The sequence below is a fragment of the Myotis lucifugus genome, unplaced genomic scaffold (assembly GCF_000147115.1).
Source record: "Myotis lucifugus unplaced genomic scaffold, Myoluc2.0 scaffold_120, whole genome shotgun sequence".
Classification (NCBI taxonomy): domain Eukaryota; kingdom Metazoa; phylum Chordata; class Mammalia; order Chiroptera; family Vespertilionidae; genus Myotis; species Myotis lucifugus.
In genome coordinates, this window is record NW_005871168.1 from 209,275 (window position 1) to 231,394 (window position 22,120).

The window sequence follows — 22,120 nt, forward strand, 5'->3', positions numbered from 1 at the left end:
GAAAAAAAAGGAAGAAAAAATTCTAGAGAAAACAAACAAAATAAGCAAACCATTAAAAGCACAACCAAAAACACAAAGGGGGTTTGAATATCTAAATATGAAGCTGAAATAAAGAAAATAAGAATGAAGAGTTAGAGGAATAGGGGAAGGAAAATGTTTTAAAATAAAGGAGGGAGAAAATAAATGAAAAGACAAGAAAAAGGTTTGAAAAAGATAATAGAGGAGAAAGTAGATAGACCTAAAGGAAGAAAAAAAAAGACAAGAAAGCAGGAGAAAAAGAAAAGAGAGAAACAAAAATGAGTAATGGAAAAAAGAAAAAAAAAGGGTAGGAAATGGGCAGAAGAAAATTAGATATATGAACAAAATAATAGACTAGAATAATAAAAAAATCAATAAAGCAGATAAATAAAGAAGATAAACTTAAAAAACTGGGAAAAAAGCAAAGAAATAAAAAATAAAAGAGAAGAAAAAAGGTAGGAAAAAAGATAAAAGAAAAGAATGATAGAAAAAAGAAAAGGAAAAGGTGAAGTGTCTCATTTCAGCCTACTTTAATGCCCCATGGAAGTTTGCTTTGGATCCTTCTGTTCATTCTGTCAGACAATTCTGGGCTTCCTCTTAGGTCACTGGTTCTCAACCTTCTGGCCCTTTAAATACAGTTCCCAACTGTTGTGACCCAACCATAAAATTATTTTCGTTGCTACTTCATAACTGTAACGTTGCTACTGTTATGAATCGTAATGTAAATATCTGATATGCAGGATAGTCTTAGGCAACCCCTGTGAAAGGGTTGTTCGACCGCCAAAGGGGTCGTGACCCACAGGTTGAGAACCGCTGTCTTAGGAACTTAGGTGCTAACCACTGTCTGACATTCTCTTTTGGCTTTCAGCAACCTGCTTGAAGCCCCAAGCAATCCACCGATCCACCCACTTGTGTCTGTCTCCACAGGCCTTGGCTGCAAACAGGAGGGGACAATTTTCCATCTAAAGTAGGTGTTTTAGCAACATGATACCCAGGGCTGGGTCAGGAGACTTCCCCTGGTTCCTGGGGCTCCACCCCTGCTTGCTTTTGGCTGCTAGCTGCTGTCAATCTCAATCACTCAAAAGCCTGTTTCTGAAAGGGCTTTAGGAAGGAGAGGTGCTGTTTAGCTTTCAGGGAATATGATGGGTGTGTTTCCTGGCTCAGAGCTACTCCTCTGTAAGTGGCCCAAAATATTACTCTGTCCTTGGTTGGACAGAGATCCCTGTATTGAGACCAACAGGATTGGCTGGAAACCTGGAGCTTTTATCATTTTTCCCTTTCAGGGAAAATATCAGTCTAGTTCCCAGGATAGTGGGGCAGATGGCCCATCCCCCAATCCGGTCCCCAAGGGCTCCTTGACACTGTTCAAACCCATAAGCTTGACCTCTGCTTTTGTTTCCTCTGAAAAGCTCAAAAGGCAGGGCACCTGTGGGTGAGACAGGCTATAGCCCTAGGGAGGGGCTTTTTCCTTTAACTTGCCCTCTGGCTGCTGGGAGCAGCTAGCTGCCCTCAGGAAAAATGCCCATTTAGGTTTGGTTTGGTTTGGTTTGGGGGATGACTCAATGATCCTGGCTGCTGTTCCACCAAGTCTCCCTGCAATGCTTCCCATTCCAACCTCTCATCAAGCACCTTGAGTCCATGTTTCCCTCCCTGCACCAAAGTCTCAGATGAGTAGTTGCAAATGAAGACTCCTAGGCTCTGGGTTTAGAGAAAAACAAAACAAAAAACAAAACTGCGGCTTTTTCTCCACCCAGCTCTGGTCTATAGGCTCCAGACTCTGCCGTGGCCAGCAGCCCTCCACCTTTCCTGGCTGGATGTTATGGAGGCTTTGGGTCTCAGCTCTGGTGCTCCGTGCTGTGGAGTCCAGCCTGGGTTCCAGGCCTCTATCTTCTGAGGGAACAGACTCCCCCGTAGCTGGGAGTTCCCTTCTCACTCTTGGCCCACCAGCCTGATGCCGCTGGGAGCTGGGTCAGCTCCTCTTGAGACCTCGCCCTTCTTACCGGTCTCCAGGTGTTTTGTGTCCTTCCTTGATATACGTCTCCTCCTAAGCTGGATCTCAGTTGGTAATTCCAGGTGAAAGTTCTCCAATTTAGTTGTATTTCCCATCTGGCCCTGGTACAAGGTACATGACAAGTCTGCCTATTTAGCCTCCATTTTTCTCAGAAACATAATTTACCTTACCATAGATGCATTATCTTTTTTGCAGTCAAATATTAGTTGAACAACACCTTTTAATGTTTCATTTTTTACCATTCTTGATTTTGTGTTGATATGGATAGAATACAGTACAGATAACAGAAGATAGAATCCGTGACCTTGTGGAAAGAACAACAAAATTTACCCAACTGATGGAAAGAGCTGAGTGAATGCCAAAATGAAAAGAAATATACTCCAAGACACACCATCAGTAAACTTGAAAGTCAAAGATAAAAAAAATAATAATAATGGAACTGAATCTTTTGTTTGTAACTTGTTTCCTGGGATCTTTCTGAATTCACTTATAATTTCTTGGAGATAAATATATATATATATTTACACATATATAATATGTAAATTAGGCCAGGATGCCTTAAGAGTCATGACCGGCTCAGGAGGAGGGGCTGGGCATGGGCCCGGAGCCAGAGACACAACACACTGGCCGGCCTGCCCCCCGGCCCCAGCGGCCTGCAGTGAGGCCGCTGGGGCCCTGGAGTGGAGACACACACCCACACACAGTGGTGCGGCTGGGGCTGTTGCAGGCCCGGAGCGGAGACACACACACACACACACACACACACACACACACAGGGGGGAAGGCCCGGAGCAGAGACACACACAGGGGGCCTGCCAGCTGCAGCGCGCCAGCAGTCCCGCCTCTGCACATGAGCTACAGAAGAAATACCTTTTCTTACGCTCATTGGCTAAGCTCCCTGTATGCCACTTGCAATGTTCTTGGTAACTTGGGTAATAAGAATCCAAGAAGGTGATCTAGGGTTTTTCCACCTCACTTCTGGAGGAAAAAATGAAGGTCTGCTGCTGGAAGGGCTAAGAAATGTCATATCCTGCCCTAACTGGTTTTGCTCAGTGGATAGAGCCTTGGCCTGCAGACCACAGGGTCTAGGTTTGATTTTGATCAAGGGCATGTACCTAGGTTGCAGGCTCCTCCCTGGCTGGGGCCCAGGTCAGGGCTCATGCAGGAGGCAACCAATCGAACTGTGCCTCTCACATTGATGTTTCTCTCTGTTTTTTCCTCTCTCTTCCATGTTCTCTAAAAATCAATGGAAAAATATCCTCAGGTGAGGATAAAAAAAGGAAAGAAAGAAATGTCATATCCTATGAACGAGACATCTTGAAAATGCCTAAAGAAAGTTGTTATTTTTTTGTGGTGAAGGGACTGGAGTCCGTGAAAACACCTTGGTGTCTGTGGCAGCTGGCAGTAGCAGCAGTAGCGGGGTGATGGGGGTGCCACCTTCCCCTGATCAGCCTGGTGGCCTCCTGCAGAGGGAGGCCAGATTGTGGTTTAGGGCAACCCCTGAGGGCTCCTGGACTGTGAGAAGGGGCAGGCTGGGCTGAGGGACCCCCCCCCATCCCAGTGCACAAATTTCGTGCACAGGGCCTCTAATTTAAAATAAATGTCTGGAACTTTTATGTAATAACTAGAGGCCCATTGCATGAAGAGATTTGTGCAATAGGCCTTCCCTTACCCTGGCTGCCGGCACCGGTTTTCCTCCGGCACCTGGGACCCAGGCCTTCACTCCAGACGGAGCCTTCAGTCTTTGCTCCGCCGCTTCACCCCTACGTATGCAAATTAACCGCCAACTTTGTTGGGTTAATTTGCATACTCTCCTGATTGGCTGGTGAGTGTAGCAGAGGGACAGTTAATTTACATGTTTGTCTATTATTAGGTAAGATCATGTCACCTACAAATAGAGACTTTTATTTTCTTTCTTTCTAATCTGTATGCCTTTTATTTATTTTTATTGACTTACTTTAGTAGCTAAATCTACCAGTACTGTGTTGAATAAGAACAGTGAGAGAAGTCATCTTGCCTTCTTCCTAATCTTAGGGGAAAAACATTCAATATTTCACCATTAAGCATGCTGTTACCTATAAGATTTTTGTATATGATACTTATAGAGATGAAATAATTCCTTTCTGTATCTAACTTGTTAAAACTTTTTCTCATAAAGAAATGTGTTTTGGATTTTGTCAAATGCTTCTTTGGGATTATTAATTTAATCATATAAATTCTTCCTTTAATTTATTGAAATAGTGGATTACATTGATTATAGAATGTGAATTTATCTTGTGTTCCTATAATATATCCAATTTGATTATAGAAAAATATTTTATACGTTGTTGGATTTGGTTTGTTAATATTTTGTTGAGGACTTTGTGTTGAAGTTCATGAGAGCAATGTTTTCTTTATACAAGAGTAACATAAACTCATAAAATGAGTTGGTAAGGGTTCTCTCTTTTATTATTTTCTGGCATATATTGTGCAAAGTTGATGTTAATTCTTTTTTAGATAATTGATAGAATTTTGAGGACAGCCATCTGGGCCTCAAGATTTTTTTTTTGAGAGCTTTTTAATTACAAATTGAATTTCTTTAATGGATATAAGGCTACTCTGATTATCAGTTACATCTTGGTTGAATTTTTGTAGTTTGTGGTTTTCAAGATTTGGCCCATTATTTCTAAGGCATCAAATTTATGAGGATAAACTTGTTTGTACTATTTTTTTATTATATTTTAAATGACTACAGGATCTGTGGTATCTTCTATTTCATTGGTGATAGCGGTGACTTGTGTCTTCTTTGTTTTTATTTTTGTATATGTTGCTGGAAGTTAATCAATTCTGTTACTTGCCCCACCCCCAAAGAGCCAGCTTTTTGTTTAATTGATTTTATATTGTTTTCAGAATTAATTCATTGATTTCTGTTTTATTAGTTATTATATCCTTCCTCCTACATTTTTTGGAATAGTTTTAATTTTTTTTCTCTTCAGGCAGGATCTTAGATTGTTGGTTTGAGATATTTCATTTCTATTCCTATGAATTTTTCTCCAATCACTCTATAGCTGTATTGCACATGTTCTGGTAGATTGTATTTTCATTTTCACTTAGTTTTATATATTTCTTTTTGACACTTCTTTGGCCATGGTTTTTTAAAAATAAGCATGTTGTTTAATTTCACATGTTTAGAGATTTTCCTGTTATCTGTTTTTAATTTATTATATGGTGTCATTATGGTTGGAGAATGAACTGTACAATTTCAATTTTTTTAAATCAGTGTTGTTGTTTTTTTATAGCCTAGAATATGCTCTATTTGGGTGAATGCTTCATAGGCACCTAAAATTAATGTGTATTCTGCTTTTGTTGGGTGGAATGGTCTATATATATCAATAAGATTTTGTTGGTTGGTCTCAAACATATCAACTCAAAGTCAAAAATCTCATTTAATCTCATAAGATAAAATAGTCCAAATCTTATAATTTAATTCTAAATGTAAATCAGATTTGGGTGAGACTCTAGATAGTTTCTATCTTTGGGCAAAATTTGTCTCCACTTGTGAGCCTATGAAATTGAAGAATTAAGTTACTTGCTCCCAAAATAGAGTGGTGAAGCAGGCAAAGGAAACTAGTTATAGACATTCCTTTTCAAAAGAGAAAAAATAAAAGAAAAATGCAGTCAATGATCTTAAGCAATTTTACAGTTCAGTGAGACAAATTTCATTTGGTTTCAAGGCCTGTGAATAGTCCCCTTTGGTTCATTCACCCTGGTTCTGCCCTTTGGTTTCACAAGTCCATACTCTAGGCTCTAAGAGTTATCCTTCATTATTTTTTTACTTTTATATGAGTGGTGGCATATAATTCCATCCGAATAGTTCTATTAGCCTACTAGAGGCCTGGTGCATGGATTTGTGCACCAGTGGGTCCCTTCGACCTGACTGCACCCTCTCGCAATCTGGGATTCCTTCGGGGATGTTAGACTGCCAATTTCAGCCCGATCCCCACAGGCCAGGCTGAGGGACCCCACTGGTGCATGTGCACCAGGCCTCTAGTGTGCATATGAAATCTTTGGTTAATCTCTTCCTGCCCTCTCCGCTCCCCCTTCCCTCCGAGATTCATCAGTCTGTTCCATGTTTCCATGCCTGTGCATTGAGCGTCTACCCCCTGGTGGTCAATGCGCATCATAGCTACCAGTTGAAGGGTTGAACAGTCGCTTAGGCTTTTATATATATGTAGATTTCTTGCCTGTAGAATTGTGGGAGTCCTATATCTTCTTTCATTTTGTAGTGTCTATGCACTTTTCACTTCAAGCTGGCAGTATTTATATTGCTAAAACATTCTCAGAAACCTTGTAGATCTCCATATATATCACAGAAATGCATTCAATTAGACAAAAGATTCCTGAAAATATGTTTTCTACCTTTTTTTGCTTCTGCTTAGAAGTGGCTGAGGGGATCTATGAATCACACACTAATCTTTTCAAAGAGACATTTGTATTGCTTTTTGATCTTTCTAAAGGCAAAAGATTGTCCAGCTACATTTCTAGCATTTTTTCTCTAGAGCATGGTTTTCTGATGGTGAATCTTTTAGTTAAGGTATCTTTCCAAACTTGGTAAGATAATCATTTTTCAAATCCTCAGGATAGGGTTTGCTTCTCTTTAAAATTTTATTTCAGTTTATATTTTCCCTTATATTTAGCCATAAACACTAATAGCAAATAAGGCTACACTTTCAATCCTTTGGCAATCCCCTCAGCTAAATGTCCAATTTTTTTTTTTTAATTTGGAATTTCTACTTTCCACATAATATTGGGATGTAATTTTGGTAAGCTATTTCTGTGACTGTATAGCAAGGATTCTTTTTCCTTCAATTTCCAATAACATGTTATTCTCTTCTTTCTAAGTCCTCTCTAGTAGAATTATTAACATCTACATTTTTACTAATAATTTAATCAAGGTTATCTAGTTTTTTATGTCATGCTCCTCAAAATTCTTTAAGCTTCTGCTCATTGAGAATTTCTCATTTCAGGTGTTGTAACACCATCTCAGTTTTTATACCAAATTTGGTATTTATTTTCCATCACTGCCATAATAAATTACCACACACTTCAGTGGCTAAAAGCACATAAATTTATTATTGTACTAGAGGCCCAGTGCATGGGATTCGTGCACTGGTGGGGGCGTGGCCTATGGGGATCTGCCTGCTGTGGGAGCACTGCTCATCTGGTCAGCTGAGCGGCTGTGGACCCACCCTCTGAGCGGCTGCTCCTGCTGTGGGGTGCCACTCATCCTGGTCAGCTGAGTAATGCTCCTACTATGGGAGTGCACTGACCACCTGGGGGCAGCTCCAGAGTTGAGTGTCTGCCCTTTGGTGGTCAGTGCGTGTCATAGCGACTGGTCGACTGGTCATTCTGGTTGTTCTGCCATTTGGTCATTGGGCTTTTATTATATAGGACTAGAGGCCCAGTGCACAAAAATCCATGCACTCGGCGGGGGGGTCCTTCAGCTCAGCCTGTGCCCTCTTGCAGTCTGTGAGCCCTCAGGAAATGTCCAACTGATGGCAGTCTGGCCTCCCTCTGTGGGCCTATTTGGGGGTGGGCCTATCTGCCCGAATCGCCCCACCACGGTCACCGGTGGGCTTTCTCTATAGGAGGCGACCCAGGCGGGCCTATCTGGGGATTGCGAGTGGCTGGCCCCACCCTGAATCGTCCCACCGCTGCTACCACCTGTGGCCTCCCTCTATGGGAGGCGACCAGGCGTGTGATCAGGGGATGATGCCAGCCCCTATCCCCCCGCCGCTGGTCACTGCCACCCGCCTCTACCCCATCACCACCCCATCACCGTCCCCTCCCTCTGCCTGCTGGCATGCACCTTGGCTGTCCTGGTGCCACCTGCTCGCTGGTCCTGCCCCCCCCCCACCCCTGCCTAGTGGTCGTTCTGCTGTTTGGCCAATTTGCATATTATGCTTTTATTATATAGGAATTATATAGGATGGTTATGTAGATCAGAAGTCTAAAACAAGTGTTACTGTGTAAAATCAAGATGTCAGCAGGACTGAGTTCCTTTCTGGAGGCTCAAGTGGGAGAATCTATTTCCTTGACTTTTTAAGTTTCTAGAGCAGTGATTCTCAACCTTCCTAATGCCGCGACCCTTTAATACAGTTCCTCATGTTGTGGTGACCCCCAACCATAAAATTATTTTCATTGCTACTTCATAACTTAATTTTGCTACTGTTATGAATCGTAATGTAAATATCTGATATGCAGGATATATTTTCATTGTTACAAATTGAACATAATTAAAGCATAGTGATTAATCACAAAATCAATATGTAATTATATATGTGTTTTCCGACGGTCTTAGGCGACCCCTGTGAAAGGGTCGTTCGACCCCCAAAGGGGTCGCGACCCACAGGTTGAGAACCGCTGTTCTAAAGGCTGTCTGTATTCCTTGGTTTGTGGCCTCATCTTCTAAAATATTGGATTGATTCCTCACACTGTTTCACTTTGACTCTTTTGTATCACATCTATTTTTAGATTCTCTTATTTTGTCTTCCTCTTCTGCTTTTAAGGTCTTGTGATTGCAATTCTTGTGATTACATTGGACCCACTTGGATAGTTTAGGGTAATCTATTTTAATGCCAGTTGTTTAGCAACATAAATTACATTTGCTATCTTGATCCTTTGGCACTTACTAGTAAAGTAATATATTGAAAAGTTCCAGAGATTAGGACATGACATATTTGGGAATGTATACCACAATTAGAATATGCATATGTGATTTTTCAATCTACTGTTATCAACGTTTTACCACTTTAGTGAAATGTGGGAACCTCACTTCCATTTAGGTACCTTTACATTCTTCACTTTTAAATATCATTGTCTTAGTATTAGTTTGTATGATAATTTTTGTTGTAATCATCAAATAAGATTTATAAAACTCATGATAAAAGGAATAATCTATTGTATGTAAACATATATCTTATCTTTCCATTGTTCCCTTTTTGTTTCTTATGTTCCAAGAGTATTTATTTTACCAATTAATTTATGTTTGAAGAAATTCACTCTTATAATAATTAAGAATGGGTCTGGTAATGAGAAATTCTTTTAGTTTTTCTTTAAGATTGTCTTTAGTTCTTCTTTGTTCTTAAAGGATAGTTTTGCTGGATATAAGATATTCTTTCTTTTAGCACTTGAAAAATATTGTGCCACTTCCTTTTGGCCTCTGTGGTTTCAGGTAAGGAATCTTTTGTGACTCAAATTGGTGTTCTCCTGTAGGTAATTCATCTTTTCTCTTTGGCTACTTTCAAGATTATATTTTTTATTTGTAATTTTCTAAACTTTAATTATGATATATCTTGGTGAGGATTTCTCTAGGTTTATTCTGTTTTACTCAGCTTCTTGAATCTGTGTGTGGGTTTTTTCTTTACTAAATTTAGAAAGTTTTCAGATATTATTTCTTTGAATATTGTTTTAGGTCCACTCTCTTTTCCATTCTCTTACACTCTGCTAACACACATATTACATCTTTGTTATGGTTCCACAAGTCCCTGAGACTTCATTTTTTTTACTTAGTCTGTTTTTTCTCTGTTGTACAGAATAAGTGGCAGATTTACCTGTGTTCAAGTTCACTGGTTTCTATCCTGTGTCATCTCCACTCTACTAATGAGCATATCCAGTGACTTTTTTATGTTGTTATATTTTTTATTTATGTAATTTCTACTTTGTTTTCTTTTATAGCTTCTATTTATTTGCTGAGAAATTTCTATTCTTTTATTTTTTAAAAGACTCTGACTTTGAAGTATTTTTATGATGGCTTCCTTAAAATTCTTGTCAGATAATCCTGACATCTGAGTCATCTCAGTGCTAGCAATAGTTGATTGTCTTTTCTCACCAAAGATGTGATTGTCTTTGTTCTAAGTATAATGGATAATTTTCAATCACATCCTGGAAATTTTGTCTATTATGTTAGGATTTTGAGTTATATTTAAACCTCTTTTTTAGCAGGCAGTCACATTGTTTAAGTTTTGCTTATGTATTCTGATGATGTAATTCTTTAGATGTATAAAGGTTCAGGATTGTTATATTTCCCTGGCAACTTGCTTCTTTTTTGCTTTACATATAAGAATGCATCTTGCCTCGAAAACTATTTATTGGATTCTGTCACAAGAATTTGCCTCGTAGAGCTTTTGAATTGTGTGTATTCTTTTCTATCTTCTATATTATATTCTGTATTATTTTATTTCACTTCTTATCTAACAATCAATATTTATTATGAATATTATTACTATATCAAATGCTCACTTATATTTAATAATTTCATTTTTTTACACTTTATCTTACCCTGTTTCCCCCACTTTTTTCTTCTGGGTCTAACTTCTATCTTGCTGAAATAGATCCTTAATGACTTTTCACTAGCAGTCCCTCTCAGTTTTTGTTTTGTGTTTTCTTGAAATGACCTTATCTTTCTCTTATTCTGCAATATAAAGTTAGTTCAGGATAGAATTCTACATTGAGAGTCATTTTTGCTAAGCACTTTGAAGATATTAATTTTATTTTTTTCAGATAAATTTATTTATTTTTAAATTTATTGTCAATGCAATTGTTCTATACAGAAATCTGTGGTTTTCTTTTGGCTATATTTACCCATCTATTCATCTAGACATGATTTATTATAATTTTCTAGTCTCAATGATCAGTCTCTATCAAAAGGAAAGAAAAATATTTATACTATCAAAATAAAAATCCATATTTTCTTCTATTACAGAAAATTCTTAACAGCTCTTCTTCAAAATCTCTCCCATAAGAGAAAGTTGGATTTTTCCACCCAAAATTTACATTCCATAATCCTGGAGCATTTTTAATACAGATTGGGAAGAGGGGTCTCACCAAGTGGTGAATGTAAATTCCATATTATGTCTGTTTTCTTTAGTGTCAGATAATTGTGTCTTTTTTTACTTAACCTCAGACCCTAATACAAAATACTGTGCAGGGATTTTTATTTTAGCCTTATTACTTGTAGAAAATAAGCCTCTGTGGTCCATCTTCAGTGTAGTTAGCTTTCAGTGGAAATATACTAGCAGCATGCTTACCAGCTAGTTACTGAACCACAGGCTTACACAAATAAAGTCCCAGGGCAAACTGTAATAAGAACAAGGAAATGTGTATGTGACCAACAGCACCTATTCCAGGAAGACCTTCCCAGCACAGGGAGGTGGAGACAGCTAGAAAGGTCCTCAGCCTACTTTTTGAACAACCCAATGGAAAACAGTAAGACCTAGGTGACATTCGGGGGAGAATGTTAACCCATAGTACTCAGCCGATGAGGAACCTGGGGAGAGACTCTTGCGCACTAGGGATAAATTGCTTGTGGTAACTGCTCAAAAGGGTGTGCCTGCTCCACCAGACACCCGATCTTGCAAGACCGCCATTAAAAGTTTTGCTTTCGCTGCCTTTGTGTCTCTGAGTCCTTAATTGACTTCAGACAGGTGAGCATGTTTTTCATGTTACTTAACATCACATCTTCTGTTCCAGCATGGAAGGTGACACTTAAGCCTCTGTTTTCAAGTTACACCCGGTTCTTAAGTGCCTCCTAATATTTCTCTTCTTCATCTGAGCTTTGTTGTAATTTAATTTATGGATTGTACATCCAAAATGTCTATTAGTATGTGCTTTAGCTGAAAGAAGGCTTTTTGTAATATCTCAATATATTATGCTGCCAGAAATCACGTGAGCAAGTCTGAACACCTACCTTTTTTGGGTGAAGTGGACCAAAATATTTTGTCTAAAGTTGGGCAGTCACTTCAAAGTAAGAAGCATTCCTCTTGTGTTAGAAATGGATGAGGTCCAATTATAAGTCCATCACCTTATTTGAGGTAGTATTAAGTATCAGACAAGAAATTACATGTATTTCTCACAAGAAAATTTCATGCATTCCATGTCCTGTTTATATATTGTCTTTAGGGCACGGTGTTCAGTACTTGGGAAAACTCACAGAGTCAGAACTTTCTGTTTAGCCCAATCAATATAGACTATAGTGGTAAGTTCAGAATCCTTGCCTCTGAAAGATATACTGTATCAATTTTTAAAAGGAGCATTTTGAATAAGAACTACCATGAGCTTACTCTACCTATGATTATTTAATTTCATAGTCAATCCTAAACAACCAGTGAAATTGGGAATTACATTTGTCAAGCAAGCTTAGCTAGGACTATTAATTTGATAATTAGGGAATGCTATATTTACTTTATAGGTTATATATATATATTTTAATATATTTTATTGATTTTTTACAGAGAGGAAGGGAGAGGGATAGAGAGCTAGAAGCATCAATGAGAGAAAAACATCAGTCAGCTGCCTCCTGCACACCCCCTACTGGGGATGTGCCCGCAACCAAGGTACATGCCCTTGACTAGAATCGAACCTGGGACCTTTCAGTCCGCAGGCTGACGCTCTATCCACTGAGCCAAACCAGTCAGGGCAATAGGTAATATATTTTTAAAAATAGTTTAATTGACCTAAATTCTGAAAACTTTTGGTTTGCAGAAGAGTTAGTATTCACTAATTATTTGTTCACCTCTTTACCATACCCATGATGTCTGGCAGGCTTTGTCATTTCTTATTTTCATGATTAGTTAAAAATTGATAAGAAGTAAAATATATTATCCATATACCAAATAAGTGCCTCTTGACATTATTTACATATATAATAAGTTCTTATGTGCTTATATATATACATGTGTATCTGTGTATGTGCCAAAACAATTTATTTTAAAAATGTGAACTATATTTTGTATTTTTGTTTTGTAGCCTATTATTTTGTTCTCAGTGTAATTGTAGATAATACAACGATGGATGGCTATCTTACATTTAAATTATTAAACCAGCTTGGAAGGGTTGAAGAACCATGGCTCTATAAGTAAGTATAATTTAATATTATTTTTATTCATAAATTAAATGTTTGGTTTTTTTTGAGCATCCAATTTGGAAGATAATCCAAATAGTGTGGGTTTTCTATGCAGGGTGCTTTCAAAGGCATGGAGATAGGAATGTTCCTAATTTCAATAATAGCACACAGACTATAGTCCTAGAGCAGTTGTTTCACACTTGTTCAGAAGTCAAATAAATTGTGAGTCTTGATTACCTTTAAAACATCATGTTCTGTGCAGAACACCATGAAATATTAATGTGTTTTATTCAAATACTTGAATTCGTGCATTTTAAAATAACAGAATATAAAATGTGGAACACTTACCCATGGTAAATCTGTCCATCTAAACCTGGCCAATTAATTTATGTTTTTATTAACAATTATTTGCTAATAAATTTAGTCATGCTTTGGGATTTAAACTGTTTTAGATTCCAGGGAATCTCCTTTGAGAAATAAAAAATAGAAATATTTTTTATTTCTAAAAATTTAATTTCTATTTCTAAAAATTAAAATAGAAATATTTTCTTGCTGTAAAAAGCATGTCCTATTATATAGTAGCAAATTAGAATCATCTATAATTATATCACCTGGGGATATTTAGATTTACATTTGGTTTACTGGTATAGTCAAATTCTACACCTTTCCTTCTTTACCTCCTCTTTTTCCTCTTATATCTTCTTATACATACCCTTGTGCACACACATGTTTTTATTTAGCAAAATTACGATTTTATTGCAAATGTGTTCTGCATCCTGATTTTTATATAAGCGTTATTGTGTGATCACTTCTCTATGTTATTATAATCACATACATTAGTCCAGCCAATGTGGTTCAGTGGTTAACCATCAACCTATGAACCAGGAAGTCATGGTTGGATTTCTGGTCAGGACATATGCCTGGATTGTGGGCTACAGCTCTAGTAAGGGGCATGCAGGAGGCAGTTGATCAATGATTCTCTCTCATCATTGATGTCTCTATCTCTCTCTTCCTCTCCCTTCCTCTCTTTGAAATCAATAAAAACATATTTTTAAAAAATCACATACATTAAATATAGTACCAAATATATTATTATGCCAATATAGGATTTTAAACAGGGGATAGTAATAATGGATATTCAGGTTGGAACAATACCCACTGGATGAGTAATGAGGCAATTAGAGTGGAACAATATCAGAGAGGTGACTATTGTAATAATTGATATGATGGGGGCATAAACCCAGTAAGTGGAAATGGGTTTTTAGGATTTAAATAGATCTATTTTTATGATTAAACATGTGAAAATGAAGGAAATAAACCAATCTAGAGTGACTTCAAGTTTTAATCTTTATGACTATTTAAATTATGGTGCCATTCACTGAGCTAGGAGATGTATGGAAAGGAGTCAATTTAATCAATAAAAATTCTTGAGAGCTTCTATAGGACAGGAACTGCACTAAAAATTGGGGGTAAAATTTTGGGCAAATTAGAATTTTTTTGCATAACTTGTCTAGTACAACAGATAGACTTTACAAATATATAGTACAAATAAAATGATGTTCATCATTTTTCTATTCAAAGAATTTTAATGAATATCCACATGGATGTAGGCACTGTGCTAAATGCTGAGGATCCTACATAATAAAAGCCTAATTTGCTAAGTGTCCGGTCATTCGGTTGGCCGTTCAACCAATCAAAGCGTAATATGCTAATAATATGCTAAGGCTGCTCAACCGCTTGCTATGACATGCACTGACCACCACGGGGCAGATGCTCCAGCCAGTAGATTAGCTTGCTGTTGGAGTCTGGCCAATCAGAACTGAGTGAGATGGGCCAGACACACCCTGGAGCCCTCCTGCAGTCCCTTCCCAGCTGGCTTACCTCCCGCGACCTTCCCCAGCTCCAATTGTGCACCAGTGGGGTCCCTCAGCCTAGCCTGCACCCTCTCGCAATCTGGAACCCCTCAGGGGATGTCAGAGAGCCGGTTTTGGCCCAACAGCGGAACAACCAGTGACTATGACGTGCACTGACCATGAGGGGGCAGACGCTCAATGCAGGAGCTGCCCCCTGGTGGTCAGTGCGCTCCCACAGGGGGAGTGCTGCTCATCCAGAAGCTGAGCTCACAGCTGGTAAGTGCAGTGGCGAGAAGCCGGCCTAAGCCATCAGTGGGACACCCCCTGAGGGCTCCCAGACTGCAAGAGGGTGCAGGCCAAGCTGAGGGACTCCCTTGCATGCACAAATTTCATGCACTGGGCCTCTAGTGCTGTGATGAGAAAAATAGATATGGTCCTACCCTCATTAAGCTTACAGCCTAATGAAGGCTATAGATATAATGAAATAATTAATAAAATATGTAAATATAATCTATTCATTCAAAATGTCTTGAGGAACATTATAATGTGTAAGGAAACGTAAAATTGGGGATGAGGATTATTTAGTGGGGCCACTAAAAGTTTCTTTAAGGGTATTTTACATTTATTGGTTAAGAATGAAATGATGCCCTAACCGGTTTGGCTCAGTGGATAGAGCGTCGGCCTTCGGATTAAAGGGTCCCAGGTTCGATTCCAGTCAAGGGCATGTACCTTGGTTGCGGGCACATTCCCAATAGGGGGTGTGCGGGAGGCAGCTGATCGATGTTTCTCTCTCATTGATGTTTCTAACTCTCTATCCTTCTCCCTTCCTCTCTGTAAAAAATCAATAAAATATATATTTAAAAAAAAAGAATGAAATGATGAACTAGAGTTAGTCGGCTTTGCTGTATTCCAGGCAGAGACTGATACAGACAAAGATCTTAAAGCAGGAGGGATCATAGGCCATTTCAGGGGCTTAAGGAAGTGCATTATGTCTGCAAATGGAGGCAGGGAGAGAGGTAGAGAGAGAGCACCTAGGTTTTGTAGGAACTAGATTTGTAGGACATGTTTCAGGATTTATATTTTATTCACTGGGAAAATGAAAATCACTCATGTGTTTTAACTGAGGCAATCTGGTTGGGTCAGGATTGGATTTTTATTTTGTAAAAACAGCTTGACTACCGTGGATTGGAAGCAGGAAAGACAGGGTACTGTTACAAAAATATGGGCAGGAAACAGTCTTGAGATAGAGGATTTGTAGTGGAGGTGGAGAAATGAGGATGAATTCAAAGCAGATTCAAGAGATTTCACAGGTAAAGTCAGTAGGAATTTATGATAGATTTGATGGAGGGATTGAAAGAGAAGATAATATCAAAAATGAACCCTAGTTGTCTGGTTTGGGCAATAGGCAGTGGTGCAATTTAAAATGGTGAGGAAATTTGTAAATTTAATGTGTTTTTTTTTAATGATAGGTAGGTATTGGGGAAGGTGTCCTTTAGATTAATGTTCTGGGTACATTATAAATGCTCAGAAAATTGTACTTATTAAATACTAAATTTATTTTTCTTTTGAATATCAGGCTTTTAGAATTATTTACAAATATTTGATAAAGTAGCAGAGAACAACAAAGGATTATTATTTGAATATCCACTCCATGATAGCTGTTCAGGGGTCTATAAAAAGAAGCATAAGATGACTTCTCTAATTTCAGACAAATGAACAATCTAACCATCTAGTCAGAAAGATAAAATTTCCCAATTTACCCCAAAAAAGTATTTCCAAATGTTGTGTATGGGGATGTAAATGTTGTTATTATTTTGTTTTAAATTACTGTATAAATTATTTTAATAAATACTTTAACAAACACTTATTGTTTGGCCTTTTCCTAAAAAATTGGCCTTTTTCAAAAAAAAAATTGGCCTTTTTCTATCCTGCATTGTTAATATTATATTGATTTTAGAGTGAAATTATATTTCAAATTATTAATACGCTGAGTATATAAATTTTTCTGTTTAGGAAGAATAAATCATTTTATAAACTTCAAGAAGCCAAGATTCTTGCTCAGTTTTTAAATGATGTTGTAAATATTTCAAGCATTGGTTTGGTATATTATCAGGACTCTAATCAGCAATGTTGCACATGCCAATATAGCATCCAGCGTCTCATGTTAAAATCACTTACATATCCAGAAAGGTAAGAACATTAAAATTTTATTTAAATAGGTCATCTTTTAAATTTGAACATATTGGCTTGCTAAAAAATGGTTAAGAATTCCTGTACTCAGATATCGGTTTATTGTGTATTTCAAGATGTATCTGAAAGGTGTAAAATGAATTCTGTTTTTTTGTAATGATTTTTCTCTTTTCGATGAGATTCATTGGAATTGCATTATCCAAGTGAGGGAAAACACACACAATTATCTCATAAGACATAACAAAAATGAAAAAAGTAAGACAAATGTCTGCCTTAGAAGTTTATCAATACTTTCTTTTTTTAAAAAAATATATTTTATTGATTTTTTACAGAGAGGAAGGGAGAGGGATAGAGAGTTAGAAACATCGATGAGAGAGAAACATCGATCAGCTGCCTCCTGCACACTCCCCACTGGGGATGTGCCCACAACCAAGGTACATGCCCTTGACCGGAATCAAACCTGGGACCCTTGAGTCCGCAGGCCGACACTCTATCCACTGAGCCAAACTGGCTAGGGCTATCAATAATTTCTTATAATTGCATATGTATTTAGAGTGGTTTAGAGTTCTTAAATACAATCCTTTAGATGAGGTCCAATGGCTAAAAACTCTATAATAAGACATGGTTACATGAGATGTAAATGATCATGATTATCAATGATCTTTTCTTTTGCCTAACTTTATAACTTTTTATTTGAGAAGAGAAAAATGTCAATTTTCATCTTCTGTATCTAAGATTCTACAGTTTGCTGGAGATTCAACCCAAAGAATATGCTGACAGGAGTGAGACTCTAGCATGTGCACAATAACAGCATGAGGCGAATCTGACTTTACACTAATTTTATAGTCACCTGTCTTGGCTTGTCAGTAATATCACAAATATCTTCATTCCAAAAATTGTGACACCATCATTACTGTGCGGGTACCATTTTTTAAAGACAAGAGACTCTATCGGTATTTTTCTAAGATCATTTAATCTGTTCTTCTTGGTTTCATGTCCTCACAACCAAAGAGGTCTTCCCACTATCCTTGTCCACCTGGTGTGGATGCACATGTTCGCCATGGCAGAATCCGTATTTCCAGAAAAACACCCATGTGAAGCACTCAGAACTACTGAGAGATCTTTAATGAGTTGATCAACTGCCAGTATGAATATATGAATTGTTCTAATGCTGTGCATCAACCAAGACAGGTTTTTGGATTGCTAGAAATCTCTCCTCTTTAGCTGATTGCAGCACTTCAACTTTATGTCTCTGTATATTTCTGTGTTGATATATTTGAATTCCTAAATGCCTTTCTATGAATGTTGAACTTAGTAAGTAAGAATTTTTGAATAATCAATAATAAAAATATTCATTTAGTTGACATTCATATCAGTAGAGGAGAGTTGGGAAAATTATTTGAAATATAAGTTATTTTGTAACTTTTGGTATAAGATTATTTGTCATTCAAAAGTCAATAAGTAAGATGTAATTATAATGGAAAAAATCTTGGGATAATTTTACTGTCCTTTTCCTTTGATTTAAATACTTACAAAAATATAAAAATATATGAATATTCTTAAGATTATTAGCAACATCATTCCATGACAAAGTATATTGGAGGGGGTTATAGGGTCATGTTTGAAGGGCTAAAGGGTTGAATGGCATGGGTCCACTTATATATGGGTACTATTTTAAAAATAAATACACTGGAAAAATTTTTTGAAGATTTGTGACAATTTGAAAAACTGCAGATGAACCACATAGCTTAGAAATAAAAAAATTAAAAGTTAAGTATGTCATGAATGCATATATATGTAAATAGCTTCTCTTCCTTGTGATTTTTCTAATATTTTATTTTTTGTAGCTTACTTTATTGTAAGAATACAGTATATAAAACATATAACATACAAAATATGTGTTAGTTGACTGTTCACATTATCTATTAGTAAGGCTTCTGGTCAATAGTATGCTTTTAGTAGTCAAGTTTTAGGAGGGTCAAAAGTTAAACACAGCCCAGTGAGTGTGGCTCGGTGTTTGAGCATGGAGCCATGTGCCCAGAGATTGCCGGTTCCATTCCTGGTTGCAGGATTGATCCCTGGTTGGGGTGTGCAGTAGGCAGCTGATCAATGTTTTCCTCACTCTCTCCCTTATCCTTCCCCTCTCTCTAAAAATCAACATTGTTTTAAAAAAGTTAAACAGATTTTTGACTGCTCAGGGGATCTGTACTCCTAACCCCTGCATTGTTCAAGAACAACTGTATTTTTATAATCCCCAAAAACTAGGTTTAAAGAAGCCAGGGTTGTTGCACCATCATATTTTCCTATTCTCCCCCATTAATACTTCTGTGAGCATAAGAAATGTGAGTATGCCTAATATATGGTGACAGAAGATGGTTTGACTTTGGGTGGTGGGCACACAGTGCAGTATACTGATATTTTATTTTAAAAAAAAAGTACACTTTAAACCTATATGACCCTGTTAAACAATGTCATCCCAACAAATTAAATAATTAAAAATATCCATAAATAAAAAGAAAGGTGAGTATGAAGAGTGAAGTTAGAGGCTATAGTTATCATTCTCTGTTTCTGTTTATTCCAGGAATAAAGTCTTCTTCCTATACTAGTATATCATAAATGGAAAGAGAAACAAAAAAGATAACTCCATAGTGTAGAAGAAGCATATAATGTAAATCTTGGCCAGACACCAGACATTTAGCTAGAATCTCTACATAAAACAACATAGAAGCTTTAATGAGAAAGATACATTTAGTTCTATACATGTGAACAGTGAAAGGAACCAAAGGTAATCCATCCATGTGTATCTAGGCAAATGCTAGAACTGGATACTCTTGTCATTATTTAAATCTTTGTAGAATCGTGAAGCTTATTCATTGCAGTAGCTTCAGGGTCACTGTCATATAGATAACAATATGACCATAATGTCCCTGAAGCTTTGCAACATTGTAGATTTGGTTATAAGCAATTTTCTCTTTCTAACTATAAGTAAACTGCTGCCATCTTTTGTGGAATATTCAACTTAGTTTTTCCTTTATTGTTGGACTAGAAGCCCGGTGCACAAAATTTGTGCATGGAGGGGGTGTGTGTCCCTCAGCCCAGCCTGCACCCTCTCCAATTTGGGACATCCCTCTCACAATCCAGGATTGCTGGCTCCTAACCGCTTGCCTGCCTGCCTGATTGCCCCTAACCCCTCTGCCTGCCGGCCTATGCCTCTAACTACTCCCCTGCCTGCCTGATGGCCCCTAACCGCCTCAGCCTGCCAGCCTGATCGCCTCTAACTTCTCCCCTGCCAGCCTGATTGCCCCCTAACTGCTCCCCTGCCAGCCTGATCACCCCTAACTGCTCCCCTGCTGGCCTGATCACCCCTAACTGCCTCTGCTTCAGCCTCTGCCACCGTGGCTTTGTCCGGAATGACATCCAGAAGGTTGTTTGGTCTAATTAGCATATTACACTTTTATTAGTATAGATACTTTATTTTTTCTCAATGTTTGCTTATCAGAAACACTGGCTATGCATAGACAACTCTCTGTACTTTGAACACTTTCCTTGTTTTATATTCATAAAAGAAATATCAAGGTGGGAGAAACTTTTCATTTTTTTTAAAAATATATCATTGATTTTTTACAGAAAGGAAGGAAGAGAGATAGAGAGTTAGAAACATCGATGAGAGAGAAACATCGATCAGCTGCCTCCTGCACACCTCCTACTGGGGATGCGCCCGCAACCAAGGTACATGCCCTTGACCGGAATCGAACCTGGGACCCTTAAGTCTGCAGGCCAACGCTCCATCCACTGAGCCAAACCGGTTACGGCGGGAGAACCTTTTCAAATCTTCCCCCTCAATTCATGATGCTTTCTCTTTGATACAGAAAGTTGGTGAGTTAATAGACAGCTATTGCTTTCTCTAAGCACTTATCTTTTTTAAGTGACTTATTATAAGGGAAAGGAAAGGCAGACAGATGTGACCACTGTTATATTTGACTCATTATCTTCTTAATTATGGGTTATGTAGGGACATTATATATAACTCATTCATTAGGGTGAAGTCATAGGGATATGCCACAGAGAAAAAGGTAGCATGCATTGTAATTTTAATAGACTATGAATATTTACTAAATTTATAAAATATAAGTACAATTATTTTCTACCCAGGGGGAAAAAAACTAAAATACATTGTAGTGTTTAGCAAAACTCTTACTATTTCCTGCTGGCTGGAGATGCTAACAGATGCTTAGACAAAATGTACGCTTTAAGTTTAATTACCTAGATAATTGTCATAACAATTTAGTTGCTTTTCCTATTTAGATCTGTCCAAACAGATAATGTGCAATTAATGAGAATTAGCACTGCTAAATTATTGGGAACATGTGTAATAAAAATGCAATGCCTTATGGTACAGATTAAACTGTTAAGCACTCAACCAGTAATTATCTCTCTGCAACAGACTGTGATAGAGACTGCAACATAGTTCTCTTCTAGGTTTTTCCAGGAGAGCAGTGCCTTCGAATGTAGGGACTGAGAAGGATATTCACAGTGGAGGGACCTGGTATAACTTCCTGAGAAAAGTTGGACTAAAGTTACCTTTAGAAACTTAACAGTAAAGCGTACTCTTTTCGGCATAGAGTTCCATGAGTTTGATAAATTCATTGAGTCATATAACCAACCACCACCATCCAGATCCAGAGCATTTCCATCATTCACAGAAACTGCCTTGTGCTGTTTCTTTTTTTCAACCTCATTCCCCACTCCTACTCCCTGGCAATCACTGTACCTGGTTTTGCCTTTTTCAAGACATTATATAAATGGAATCATATAGTTGTAGCCTTTTAAGTATGGCTTCTTTCACTTAGCTTCATACATTTAAAATGTACCCATATTATTTCTGATATCAATGAAAATTTTGGATGAATAGTACTTTATGTATGGATATGCCAGAGTTCATTTATCCATTCACCAGTTGGAGGGCATATGATTTGTTCACAGTTTTTGATATTTGTCTCTGAATAAATCCAACATAAATATTTGCATACAGATTTTTATGTTAATATAAGTTTTTATTTTTGCTGAATAAATATATATCAGTGAGATTGCTGGGTCATATTGTAAGTATATGTTTAACTTTATAAGAAATTGCCAGGCTGTTTTTTAAGTGATAGTACATTTTGC

The 22,120-nt window shown here is 37.6% G+C and overlaps 1 protein-coding gene across 1 annotated transcript in view; it reads left to right on the forward strand.

The window, feature by feature from the left end:
• Positions 1-22,120, forward strand: part of LIPI (lipase I) — a 72,455-nt gene that overhangs the window by 46,033 nt on the left and 4,302 nt on the right. Inside the window, exons 8-9 of the mRNA XM_006093710.1 lie at positions 12,815-12,923; positions 16,778-16,954. Coding sequence (XP_006093772.1) covers positions 12,815-12,923; positions 16,778-16,954 — 286 coding nt within the window. The remainder of the gene's footprint in view (positions 1-12,814; positions 12,924-16,777; positions 16,955-22,120) is intronic.